The 14,351-nt window shown below is 46.8% G+C and overlaps 1 protein-coding gene across 1 annotated transcript; it reads right to left on the bottom strand.

Annotated features, from left to right (window-relative positions):
• Nucleotides 1–1,116: 1,116 nt before the first annotated feature.
• Nucleotides 1,117–13,149, bottom strand: emc7b (ER membrane protein complex subunit 7b). Its single transcript, XM_080202070.1, has 5 exons — nt 12,938–13,149; nt 8,228–8,347; nt 6,173–6,311; nt 3,558–3,638; nt 1,117–1,742 (listed from the first exon to the last, which is right to left on the bottom strand). The coding sequence occupies exons 1-5, from the start codon at nt 13,135–13,137 to the stop codon at nt 1,596–1,598; spliced, it is 687 nt and encodes a 228-aa protein (XP_080058196.1). The 5' UTR covers nt 13,138–13,149; the 3' UTR covers nt 1,117–1,595.
• Between the last annotated feature and the right edge of the window lie 1,202 nt (nt 13,150–14,351).

The following is a 14,351-nucleotide window of genomic DNA, read 5'->3' as shown; positions in this document are numbered from 1 at the left end:
ATTAGAGATTTACATTTTGTGCTGTAACAGGTAAGGAAGTTACGAGGAAGGGTTAAAAAGATTTGGAAAACCAAGACCGTACATAGGTGTAACAAAATACAATCTGAAGTAGACAAAAAAATAAAGCCAAAGCTTTGTCACAACATAATCCAAAATGTCAGGACAAGTGGAATTGGTGCAAACTGAAAGAAAGCTCAGAACCATCATTACAGAGTTCCTATAGTGTAGAAGAGACCATTCCGCCCATCAAGTCATCATCTAAACACCATAAGATGCTCTGACAGAGCATCTTATCCAGGCTCTCTTCCCTATAACCCCACACATTTCCCAAAATAATCCATCTAACCTACACATCTCTGGATGGACTCTAAGTGGCAATTTCGCACGACCAATCCACCCAACTGGCACACCTTTGGAGTGTGGGAGGAAACCCACGCAGACACAGGGAGAACGTGTAAACTCCACACAGACAGTGACCCAAGGCTGGAATTGTCCCTGGAGCTATGAGACAGCACTGCTAACCACTGTGCCACCATGCCACCCCGAGATATCATCATTCTTTTTTTTAATTCTATGACTAATTAATAGCTGCAATGGTCATTAGCTAAGAGGCAAGAACAAAAATTTGTTCAGAAGGTTATAAAAAGTGCTCTGATAGAAAACTAAAAGGATGGAAAGGTAGCTTCAGCAGACTTCAATTGCACTCCCTGGGGTGGCACGGTGGTTTCGCACTGCTGCCTCAACACCAGGTACGATTCCCGGCTTGGGTCACTGTCTATGCAGAGCTTGCATGTTCTCCCCGTGTCTGCATGGGTTTCCTCCCACACTCCAAAGATGTGCAGGTTAGGTTGATTGGCCACTTAGTGTCCCGGGTTGCGTAGGTTAGAGGGATTAACAGGGTAGATATGTGGGGTGATGCGGATAGGGCCTGGGTGGGGTTGTTATTGGTGCAGACTGGATGAGCCAAATGGCTTCCTTCTGCACTGTCAGGTTTCTATGAACTGTAATTCTCTTTACACTTAGGATCAGGAGGAGAAACATCCACATATTAATCACAAAGTTTATGCCAACACTGATTCTTTGATTGGATGAAAAGCCACCGAGACACGATTTTTCTTGTGTTAGGTTTATTTTGCGCATTCAAAATTTACATCTCCCAGAAACAAAAGTTACCTCAAATACACGTTCATGAATTTGAGGCATGTCACAGTTTTGTATCTCAAACTGAACAGGGATACAAAATATTTTGCTTTCATTTTAATTTATTTTAATCTCTCGAACAAACTTCTAACGTACTAAAAACTTACCAAAGCTGGCAGTAAATAAACTGAGCTATTGTTCCGAGTTGCACCTTAATTAAACTAGAAGAAGTGCTTCAGAACATACTAGTCACTGCACACGCACACAGTTTTTGATGTTTCCTTATAAATACCAAGCACTTTGTCTTCAAGAAGTCAAATATGGTTTTCTTCCCCCCATCTTATTTTCCTTTGTGAAGAAGCTTTCAGTATTTATTTTACTGGCGATTTTATTTTTCTGGAGCACAGACAGACGGTGTGCATGTATTAACCTCTAACGACACAGTGCCAGAAGGACTACCTCCTCTTCAGGGCACCACTCTTACCGGCCTTGCTACCGCTCCCAGATTTCGACGACTTGGAAGAGAAAAGGCGGGTCATGAACTCCGAAACATCCGGCAACTCGTGGTTCGGGTTCAACATGTTCATGGATTGCTCCATCTCCTAAAATGGAAAACAGACACGCTGTAATGATGCTGTAGAACGTGCCTCACCCCTACAATCACATAATCAGTAAATGGAGCTTTTAAGAACACCAGAACCCAGTTCGGTCTCGTACGCTAGTTAAGTTCAGGACAATCAGATTGTCTATATTTAAAGGGAGGCAGTGACATAGTGGTAAGCGTAGAATCCCTACAATACAGAAGGAGGCCATTTGGCCCATCGAGTCTGTACCGACTACAATCCCATCTGGGACCAATTCCCATAACCCCACACATTTACCCTGCTAATCCCCCTGACACTAGGAGCAATTTAGCATGGCCAATCAACCTAACCCGCACATCTTTGGAGTGTGGGAGGAAACTGGAGCGCCCGGAGGAAATCCACGCAGATACGGGGACAGTGTGCAAATTCCATACAGATAGTGACTCGAGGCCATGATTGAATCCAGGTCCCTGGCGCTGTGAGGCAGCAGTGCTGGGCTTGTGATCCAGAGAACCAGGGTAATGCTCTGGGGTCCCGAGTTCGAATCCCACCGTGGCAGATGGTAAAATTTGAATTCAATAACAATCCAGAATTAAGAATCTACTGATGACCACAAAACCATTATCGATTGTCGGAAAAACCCATCTGGTTCACTAATGTCCTTTAGCGAAGGAAATCTGCCATCCTTATCCAGTCTGGCCTACGTGTGACTACAGACCCATAGCAAGGAAAGAGCTGGGTAAAATACTCTGTCGGAGAGACAGTGTAGAGTCAAGGGGCCAAATAGTCTCCTTCTTCACTGGAGGGATTCTATAAAAAAAATCTGTTTTTCTAGTTTTGAAAGCTCAAACTTGCAGAATCGCATGACCAAGTTCTTGGACTAACATTATCTTATCAGTAAACTCTTTGATAAATTTGCACAGCACATCTTAGAATAAACACATTAGGAAGAACTTTCCCGGAAAAGATTTGGCTCTTCTTAGCCAAGGGACTCCTTTCAAGCTAACCCTTATGTCATACAACACAAATGATTAAACCGCCCCATCATAGAATCAGAAAGAATGATTTACAAAATAGTTCTTAGGGCCAATGGAAAATGGAGTTACTTTTCAAATTAGGTGAGGTTTTCAGGCGATAACTGTTTCACGTCCAATAATTCAAACATACTCCAAATTGTCACTCACAGTGACACATGGCACGGTGGCACAGTGGTTAGTACTACTGCTTCACAGCACCAGGGACCCAGGTTCAATTCCCAGCTTGGGTCACTGTCTGTGTCGAGTTTGCACATTCTCCCCATGTCTGCATGGGTTTCCTCCCACAGTCCAAAGATGTGCAGGTTATGTTGATTGGCCATGATAAAGTGCCCCTTAGTGTCAGGGGGACTAGCTAGGGTAAATGCATGGGGTTATGGGGATAATGCCTGGGTGGGGTTGTGATCAGTGCACGCTCGATAGGCCAAATGGCCTCCTTCTGCACTGTAAGGATTCTATGATAAGTTATTTAAAATTATGTGGGACACAGACATACAGTTTGAGATTGAGCACAATCTAGGTGACATTTTCTCCATAATTTTAAATAGAAAAGTAGTGGATAATTTTTTCCACGAAAATCAACCAATAGCAGGATATTGTCTTGGCGTAAAAACAAATTACTGCGGATGCTGGAATCTGAAACCAAAGGAGAAAACGTTGGAAAACCTCAGCAGGTCTGGCAGCATCTGTAAGGAGTGAAAAGAGCTGACGTTTCCAGTCCAGACGACCCTTTGTCAAAGCTAAAAGACTTTGTGCTAGTGTGCTTTTTTAAATAGAAGTTTTAACTGGACATACTCACCCGCCTCATCTCCGGATCATTGGTGTTGACCACTTTAGGCAGGAGGAGGATGATCAGCAACGGAAGTACCATCATCATGACCTGTGTAAACACAACAGTCAATCTTAAAATCCAACACACAGGCAGCTGCAAGTGAATACTCAGCACAGCTTGATGGAAACACTATCCAGTCAGCTTGTTGTACAAGATCAGGGCTCAGATGGTTCACTGTAATAGATGGACGAAACAGAGAATAGGAACGATTCAGGTCATTTTCAGGTCGCTATCACTGATGTGTCACAAGGATCAGTGCTGGGGCCTCAGCTATTTACCATTTGGGATTTAACCCTGATAAGTGTGAGGTGATACACTTGGAAAGAGTAATTTGACAAGGAAGCATTCAATGACACTCAGAAATTCTGAGGAATAAAGGGACCTTGGCGTGTTTGTCCACAGATCTTTGAAAGCGGAAGGGCATGTTAGTAGGGTGGTGAAAAAGGCATATGGGGCACTTGCCTTTATCAGTTGAGGCACAGATGAGTTGGGAGTTGTATAGAAGTTTGGTGAGGTCGCAGCTAGAGTACTGTGTGCAGTTCTGATCACCACATTATCGGAAGGACGTGATTACATTGGAGGGGATGCAGAGGAGATTGGCCAGGATGCTGCCTGGGATGGAACATTTAAGTTGTGAAGAGAGGTTGGGTAGGCTTGGGTTGTTTTTGTTGGAGCAGAGAAGGCCGAGGCGTACAAGATTATGAGAGCCATGGACAGAGTGGATAAGGAGCCGCTGTTCCCTTTAGTTGAAGGGTCAGTCACCAGAGTCATAGGTTCAGGGTGAGGGGCAGAAGGTTAAGGGGAGATGTGAGAATAAACCTTTTTACCCAGAGGGTGGTGATGGTCTGGAATGCGCTGCCTGGGAGGGTGGTGGAGGTGGTTTGCCTCACACCCTTTAAGAAGTACCTAGATGAGCACTTGGCACATCATAACATTTAGGGCAATGGGTTGTGCGCTGCTAAATGGGATTAGGTAGGTGGGTCCAGTGTTTCTCATGTGTCAGTGCAGACTCACTGGGCCGAAGGGCCTCTTCTGCACTGTGAGATTCTGTGATTTGTTTCAATGAGTTAGATTAAGGGGCTGAGTGGATTGTATCTCCAGGTTCGCTGAGGACTCAAAGCTGGGTGGAAAAGTATAATGGTGAGAACACAAAGGTTTGAATGTTCCTGGCGTGTGTGCGTGCGTCTCGCAGTAGCTCCAAGATGCACTCCTGTCACCAGTGAAGTTTCCCAGGGGAGGGTGGGGAAGTGGATCTGCTGCCTGCACCGTGGAAATGGGCAGCCAATTGGAATGATTAAATCCCAATTGGAGCTGTTTTTAAACAACCTTACTGGCATTCTGCCACCAATGGAACAGCTCCTCACCAGTTGCAGAAGCAGGCAGCTTCTCTATGACAGGGCTGGTGGGAGGAATCAGAATCGGAATCTCCATGCCCCGTGAAGAGTCTGCTGGCAGGAAAGCTGGATTTGTTTCCTGAAGACACAAGAAAAGCTAAGGATATTGGGGTTGGCAGTTTGGGCTTGGGAGGGACCACAAGGCCTTATCCAGCTCCTATTTCTTCCATTCTCTGCAATCACAACATAAGTTGTAGGGCAGCAGAATAGCAGAGTGGGTTAGCACTGCTGCCTCACATCACCAGGGACCCAGGTTCAATCCCAGCCTCGGTCACACTCTGTGCGGAGTTTGTACATTCTCCCCACGTTCACATGGGTTTCCTCCGGGTGCTCCGGTTTCCTCCCTCACTCCAAAGATGGAGGGGTCAGGTTGATTGGCCATGTAAAAATTGTCCCTTAGTATCAGGAGGACCAGCCAGATAAATATGTGGTGTTACAGGGATAGGGCTTGGGTCAGACTGTTGTCGGTACAACCTCGATGGCCATTGCCTCCCCTAATGAAAATGAGCCCTGTGAACTGGGCTTCCTGGGCATTCAACTTGAACAGACCAAGAACGAAAAAGTCTTGAGTTTGTATAACACAATACTATGCTTGGTAATCACTTTGACATAAATTACTTCTAAAACTGCAATATTGCAGGAAAATTCAGCAAGTTAATGTGCAACACACCAAGCTTTCGATGTGTCACAATGAAATCAATGACTAGTTAACCTGTCCTGACAGTGCTGGCTGATGGGCAGTTATTGGCCCAGACATTAAGACAAATTGCCCATTATCCCTCGAGAAGCATTGCAGAATTTCAAGGAAGTTCACAAGAGCCTGGGCCTGACCTATTCTCATCCTAATGGCATTATAGATTATGTAAAACCATATATTCCACCTAACGCAGTCATTTTTTCCTCCCAGTTTACAATAAACACACTGTCGGAAAAAATGCTATGTTTGAGCCTAGCCTTCTCGATTGTAGTTCAGTAGACACGAGTTCTGCTTCTTCATAAACTACCTTTATTTCACTGATCCAACTCCACATACAATTCTCCACCAATACCCAGTGCCACCTGTAGCCCCTTTATACATATCAGTGACTTGTATTGAATAATTGATATCAAATTAGGATTTAATTGGAAAGTCTGTTAACCAATTCCTAACATGCTACAATCGTAGTTACCAAATTCACAAACACTTACCATGGGATTCATGAGGAAGTCTGTCCAACCCCACGTTTCTCTCTTCAGGAAGTATGGAGGAGGACCAGACGATTTGATTTGTATGGGATATGGCAACCTAATCACTTCAGATGCCTTTAAGTAGTTCACTTGCCTTGCTCTTGTAAGAAAACAAATTTGAAAAATTATAAAAATGAGCAGAACAACTTGATTGCCAAATATTACTTGCATTTGGTAAAAAATGTCAAGGGTCAAGACTTTTGAAATGTTTAATGGTTGGTTTATTTAAACAGGATGGTGGCACAGTGGTTAGCACTGCTGCCTCATAGCGCCAGGGACCTGGGTTCAATTCCGGCCTTGGGTGACCGTCTGTGTGGAGTTTTACATTCTCCCCGTGTCTGCGTGGGTTTCCTCCGACAGTCCAAAGATGTGCAGGTTGGATGGATGGCTGTGCTAAATTGACCCTTAGTGTCCAAGGATGTGTAGGGTGTAGGCCTGGGTAATATACTCCATCAGATCAGTGCAGACTTGACAGACTGAATGGCCTCCTTCTGCACTGATTTTATAACAGCAACAAAACCTTCAATTTATACGACGCCTACAATGTAATGAAACATCTCAAGACACTTCAAAGGAACACAAGACAAAATACTGATTCAGCGCCTCGAATCCGACTTCTGAAAACCAGAAACGTCCAAAAACACGACTTTTTTTTAAAATCGATGAGCCAGACAAGAGTTACAGATGCTATTTAATGGGTAGAAAAAAACTTGCTGGTTTGTTCGGAGAGTTTTGTATGGGTAGCACGATGGTGTGGCAAGTAATTAACCGCTTCACCCACCCGCTGTTTCCCATGCTCCAGATGGTCGGAGCAGCCCTTGACCTTGCTCAGATGAGTTTGGAGAGTTGTGCTTCTCTGCACAACTTCCATCTTGAGTCTTTCCCCAGCTGCTCCAGTGCACCGAAGTGAACAGGGCTTTTTTAAGCTGTGGCTTTACTGAAGCACCATCCAGTTTCAGTGTAACTGGGCTTGATCACTGTCGAGCTTTACGTGATTACTCAACAGCCACTTTGGGACCATTTTTTTTTAAACTGGCAAGATCCAAAATCTGATGCAGACTGGGTCCCAAGGTTGCCGGTTGTGAGACTAAACCCCATAAGGAGCTAGTAGGTCAGATGACTCAAAGCTTGGTCAACAAGGTTGGGTCTAATGGCAGCAGCACCGCTGCTTCACAGCACCGGGGACCTAGATTCAATTCTGGCCTTGGGTCACTGTTTGCGTGGAGTTTGCACATTCTCCCTGTGTCTGCGTGAATTTCCTCTGGGTGGTCTGGTTTCCTCCCACAGTCCAAAGATGTGAAGGTTCATGGATTGATCATGCTAAATTGCCCCTTGGTGTGAGGGTGGGCTAGCAAGGTAAAGAATGGGGTTATGGGAATAGGACCTGGGTGGGATTCTTGTCTGTGCAGATTTGATGGGCCGAATGGCCTCCTTCTGAACTGTGGGATTCTATTTTATTTAAGGGACATCTTAAAGGAGGAATGTGATTTAGGGAGGCAGCGACTGCAGAACATCGAATGGAGGTACATCTAGCTTAGGGTCAGGGGAACTGTTTAAAAGCGGCAAGACAAAGAGAATCACAGCCTTTGGGAATCATAGAGGTTTACAGCATGGAAACAGGCTCTTCAGCCCAACTTGTCCACGCCGCCCTTTTTTTTAAACCCCTAAACTAGTTGAGCTTTGACAAAGGGTCATCTGGACTCAAAACATCAACTCTTTTCTCTCCTTACAGATGCTGGGAGACCTGCTGAGATTTTCCAGCATTTGGTTTCAGATTCCAGCATCTGCAGTAACTTGCTTTTATTAAGGAGAACTACAGCCTTTACTAAAATGGCCCCAGCCTTTCCTTGGATCTTAGAGACTGACCCGTACATTTCAAAAATGCAAAACTATATTAAGTTACTGCAATGTGACATAATACATTTGGACATCAAGAAACAGAAGCCTTGCAAGAAGAAATTTAAAATGAATTAAAAATAAAAATTGCTTCAGTGTTAATTATTTGTTCATTCTTACCTGATTTTACCCTTGGAGGTTATGTCAACTCGCACAGGTTCAAAGTGATAGGCCGCAGACACTATTTCCACCACATACGAACCAGAAGGAACATCGTTTACAGTGAAAGTTCCATCCGTCCTGCAAAGTGAAAGATTTCGGCTGAAACACTATAGAACTCGGGTTTGATAAACACCATTTTGGTGTTCGGGTCAGTAACTGCATGTACAACCAACCACAAAATCGTGAGGGGAACTTACAAGACACCAAACAGAAAATGCTGGAAAATCTCAGCAGGTCTGGCAGCATCTGGAAGGAGAGAAAAGAGCTGATGTTTCAAGTCTAGATGCTCCTTTGTCTTGCTGAGATTATCCAGCATTTTCTCTTTTGGTTTCAGATTCCAGCATCTGCAGTAATTTGTTTTTATCTATTATTTTATATGGATGCTGAAAAGATATTTCCCCTTTTAGGACAGACCAGAATTTGGGTGGAGTGGGGGAGAGAACACAGTTTAAAAACAAAGGATCTCCCATTGAAGATGGAGAACAGAAGAAACCTTTCCAAGATACAAAAGTCTGAGGTCACGTACCAACCGACTCAAGAACAGTTTCTTCCCTGCTGCTGTCAGACTACTGAATGGACCCACCTTGCATTAAGTTAATCTTTCTCTACACACTAGCTATGACTGTAACACTACATTCAGCATTCTGTCCTTTCCTTCTCTATGAACAGTATGCTTTGTATAGTGTGCAAGAAACAATACTTTTCACTGTATACTAACATATGTGACAATAATAAATTAAATCAAATCAAAATGTTCAGAGAGGTGAAAAGAGAGTGAGGAGACAGATAGCAGCACTAAAAAGACTGAATTATGAGGAATTCAGGCTTTTCAGCTTCGAACAGAGGCAACCAACACTTTAGCAACTTGACAATGAATCATAGAATAGAATCCCTGGAGTACAGGAGGCTGCTATTGGCCCATCAAGGCTGCAGGCCCTTTCTCCGTAACCCCTTGTATTTACCCTGCTAGTCTTCCTGACATGAAGGGGCAATTTAGCATGGCCAATCAACCTAACCTGCACATCTTTGGACTGTGGGAGGAAACCAGAGCACCTGGAAAAAAACCCATGCAGACATGGGGAGAACTTGCAAACTCCACACAGTCACCCAAGGCTGGAACCTTGAAACCGGGACCCTGGCGCTGTAAGGCAGCAATGACAACCACTGCATCACCGTGCTGCCCTGGTACATGGGAATCCAGATGATTTCTTCTAATTAAACAGTGGCAATTGGAGGGAAACAAAAACCTTAGTTCAAACTGAAGGTGGCAAAATACTTCATGCAAAGTATGAACACCTGAAATCAATCTTTGGGAAGGGTGGGGTAGGCAAAAAAATCCTGGGATCAATTGAGAAATAGCTGAATACAATGATGGGGGTGAGGGGCAATAGCTGATTTTGGGTGTAATAAGAAAAATCATATTCTTCCATTTCTATTCTGGAGGATAGTTACTATTAACAACTTGATCTTTGGAACTTCCTCAATAGCCATTTGAAGCTGCAATTTGCCAAGAATTCTTTCTGAATTAACCCTTTGCTAGTTAATACTTCAGGAATAACTTAACAATGCAGATAAGCTTGTATAACTTCACTTTCAGCTTCAACTAATCTTCCCTGCAGGTTCTTCCTGTCCAAGAATTGACCTTAAAAGCCTTTAGCCACTTGAAGTAAAGTAAAAAGCTAGGTCATTTAAAGAGTCACGTATGGTATTTAAAACGTGGTATAAAAGACACAACATGATTTTCAAGTTTGCTGACGACCACTGTTGTGGGTCAGATCTTAAACAATGATGAGACACAGTACAGGAAAGAGAAAAAGAATCTGGTGAACTGGTGCGATGACAATAATCTCTCCCTCAATGTCAACAAAACAAAGGAGATAGTCATCAACTTCAGGAAGCGTAGTGGAAGGCATGCCTCTGTCTATATCAATGGGGATGAAGCAGAAATGATCGAGAGCTTTAGGTTTCTCAATGTCCAGATCACCAACAACCTGTGCTGGTCCCTCCACATGGATGCGACACTTAGGATAGACCACCAACGCATCTACTTCTCAGGAGACAATGGAAATTTGGCATGTCTGCTACAACTCTCACCAACTTCTACAGGCGCACCACAGAAAGCATTCTTTCTGGTTGTATCAAAGCATAGCATGGTTCCTGCTCTGTCTAAGACCTCAAGTAACTACAAAGGGTCATAAATGAAACCCAGTCCATCACTCAAATCAGCCTCCCATTCATTGACACTGTGTACACTTCCTCGGAAAAGCAGCCAGCATAATGAAGGATCAGGACATTCTCTTTTCCACCTTCTTCCATCATGAAAAAGATACAAAAGTCTGGGATCATGCACCAACCAACTCAAAAACAGCTTCTTCCCTGCTGCCATTAGATTCTTGAATGGACCTACTTCATACTAAGCTGATCTTTCGCGACACCCTAGCTATGACTGTAACACTACATTCTGCACTCACTCCTTTCGTTCTCTATTAACGGTATGTTTCGTCCGTATAGTGCACAAGAAACAATACTTTTCACCGTATACCAATATAAGTGACAATAAATCAAATCAAACAAAACAAGATAAGGACAAAAAATAGCTTCAGTTTAAGAGTTAACACCAACTCAAAGGGTGAAATAACAACTTCTGTGTTACAATTCATGCATCAAGAAACACATTTGCCAATTTTAGGCTCACATTCACTGAAAATAAAGCAAATCTACTGCAACCAAATTTTCAGCCCTTTCAAAATAAACTGTCCAGTTAGATGGCCCAATAAGTTCACCAGCAGGTCTGGTGGTAAAGCGCACAAGAGAAGAAAGGTCTCAAGTCAAGTTGGGATGAGTGGCGAACTTCCAAAAGGAAGGCTACAACTGGTTTCAGTCACACAGAATCCACAGATCTCAATCCTCAGCTATCTCTGCAAAGCGGGTCAAGCGAGGAACAGGTACAGCTAAACACGACAAACGCACTGAACCTGCCAACGCTGGCAACCTGAGGTAGCCCCACAGCCTCACGGGATAACATGCAGCAGGAAGGATCAACACCCCCAGGAGAATAAGAGGGATAAACAGCTTCACAAGTAGCTCAATTCTTATCAGATTTGAAAAGATATGTCCTACGTTCGGTGTGGTTGTTACTTGCTGCCCATTCTTTAGCAGAGACACACAGGCACACATTTCATATAGTGAGGTTCGTGGCCAACGAAATTGCTTTGAAATGTAGTCAACACTGCAATGGAGGAAACCACTGCCAAGCAAGCTCCCACACACAGCATAGTGGTAACGACCTGGTGATATTGTAAGATAGATAATGGGCAGAACAGGAGAGGTAACTCACCCGTTCTTTCCAAAGAGAGCTGTAGGACCTCTTAAGCAAGTTTGCTACCAAGTGAACCACACATAAAAGTTCCCCTGTCGTCACAACTGTCTATCTTAATAGCAATTGCACTTCAAAGAAAAGCATTTTAGTCGGTCAGAAGGCTGTGCGTTCACATCCCACTACAGGTCCTTGAGCACGTAACCTTGGTGAACGTTACAATTTAGAACGGAGGGAGGAGGCCTGTTTGAGGATATTAAACTGAGGTCCATCTGCCCTTTCGGACGGACACACCCCACAGATCCCCAGGCCACTTTTCTAAAGTAGAATCCATCGTTGAATCCCTACAGTGCAGAAAGAGGCTATTCGGCCCATCGAGCCAGCACTGACAACAATGCCTCCCAGGCTTGAGCCCCATAACCCCACATATTTACCCTGCTAATCCCCTGACACTAAGAGTCAATTTAGCACGGCCAATCAGCCTAACCTTCACATCTTTGGACTGTGGGAGGAAACAGGAGCACCCGGAGGAAGTCCATGCAGACACAGGGAGAATGTCCAGACAGATAGTGACCCAAGACCAGAATCGAACCCGGGTCCTTGGTGCTATGGGGAAGAAGTGCTAACCACAGTGCTGGGTTATCCTGCGTCGCACTCTGGGACTTGAGGATTGAGGTGGGAGGAGGGAGTGCCGCAGTGTTGGAGGTGCCGTTTTTTTGGAGGAGACGCCGAATCGAGGGCCCTCTGCCTATTGGGGTGGACGTGAAAGATTCCTCTGCTGCTATCTGGAGGAGCGGGTGGGGCGATGAGGGTGGGGGTGTTATCACCAGTGTCCTGAGCAATATTTATCCCTCAAATATCATCACAAAGCACAGATTAGCCACCGGTGACCCCGTGGGGAGCTGGGTCCGGCCACAGTGACCGCACTCACCGTCAGCATGACCCGCACTCGCCCACCCCCCGGGGGGTGACCCGCACTCGCCCCCCCCCACCCCCTGGGGAGTGACCCACCCTCACCTCCCCCCACCCACCCCAGGGGGGTGACCCACACTCACTCCCTCCCTCCCTGGTGACCTGTAGTCACCCCCCCCCCCCGGGGTGCACACTGGCTATGAAACACTGCAAGAGATGGTAGGCGCTACACAAATGCAGTTTCTAGTTGTTGTGCCCGATGGAGTTTCAGCGCAGTCCGTTGCCCCCGGGGCCGAGAGAGAGGGAGAGGCCGAGGCTGTGAGGCCCAGTCCCGGCCCGGGGCCTGAACCCAGGGTCCCCGGCTCGGACAACGGGCCCAGGCCCCGATCCCCGGCCTCGAGTCCCGGCCCCGGCCCCCCGCCGCCGCGGCCTGTCCTTACTTGAAGAAGCCGACGTGCTCCTCCCCCTCCACCAGCACCCGCGCCGTGTGGACCCAGTCCTGCGGCCGCACCCCCGGCACCACCGCCCGGCCCTCGATCCGGAACCGCTCCCCGGAGCCGCCCTCGGGCTCGGAGCCGCGGGACAGACACAGACAGAGGGAGAGCAGGCAGAGCCCGAGCGGGAGGAGCGGCACCGCCATCACACTGAGGGGGAGGGGGGGGAGGGACTGAGAGGGGGGGGGAGGGACCGAGGGGGAGGGGGGGAGGGGCTGGGGGAGGGAGGGGGGAGGGGGGAGGGGGGAGGGACTGAGGGCGGGGGGGGAGGGACTGGGGGGGAGGGGGAGAGGGATAGGGAGTGAGGGAGGGAGATAGTGAGGGACAGAGGGAGGGACTGAGAGGAGAGAGTCAGAGTGTGAGGGATGGAGGGAGATAGGGACTGAGGGAAAGAGGAACTGAGGGAAAGAGATAGGGATGTGGGAGTGAGGGACAGAGTGAGGAAGATAGGGAGGGATTGAGGGAGATGAAGGACTGAGGGAGATAGGGAAATGAGAGAGATGGGGAGGGACTGAGGGAGATGGGGAGGGACTGAGGGAGATAGGGAGGGACTGAGGGAGATGGGGAGGGACTGAGGGAGATAGGGAGGGACTGAGGGAGATAGGGAGGGACTGAGGGAGATGGGGAGGAATGAGGGAGATAGGGAGGGACTGAGGGAGATGGGGAGGGACTGAGGGAGATGGGGAGGGACTGAGGGAGATAGGGAGGGACTGAGGGAGATAGGGAAATGAGGAGAGAGATATGGGGGACTGAGGGAGATAGGGAAATGAGGAGAGAGCTATGGGGGACTGAGGGAGATAGGGAAATGAGGAGAGAGATATGGGGGACTGAGGGAGATAGGGAAATGAGGAGAGAGATATGGGGGACTGAGGGAGATAGGGAAATGAGGAGAGAGATATGGGGGACTGAGGGAGATAGGGAAATGAGGAGAGAGATATGGGGGACTGAGGGAGATAGGGAAATGAGGAGAGAGATATGGGGGACTGAGGGAGATAGGGAGGGACTGAGGGAATGAGAAAGGGAAATGGAGTGTCAGGGACACGGTGAGGGAGAGAGTGAGGAGGGACTGAAGGAGATAGGGAGGGACTGAGAGAGGGAAATGGACTGTCAGGGACACAGTGAGGGAGAGAGTGAGGAGGGACTGAAGGAAGAGGGAGTGAGGGAGGGAAACAGTGTGAGGGAGGATATTGTGGGTGAGGAGGGAGATAGGGAGAGACTGAGGGAGGAGAAAAAGAGTGTGAGGGAGGAGATAGGGTGAGGAGATTCCCTATCTATTTCCACTGGGGAGGAAAATAGTGTGAGGGACACTGAGAGGAAGGAGATAGTGAGGGAGAGAGAGATGGGGAGGAGGGAATGAGGA

Source organism: Carcharhinus amblyrhynchos, chromosome 14 (genome assembly GCF_965287045.1).
Source record: "Carcharhinus amblyrhynchos chromosome 14, sCarAmb.v2.hapA, whole genome shotgun sequence".
Classification (NCBI taxonomy): Eukaryota; Metazoa; Chordata; class Chondrichthyes; order Carcharhiniformes; family Carcharhinidae; genus Carcharhinus; species Carcharhinus amblyrhynchos.
Note: the sequence above shows the minus strand (reverse complement) of the source record. Positions and strands in the feature narration are given on the sequence as shown.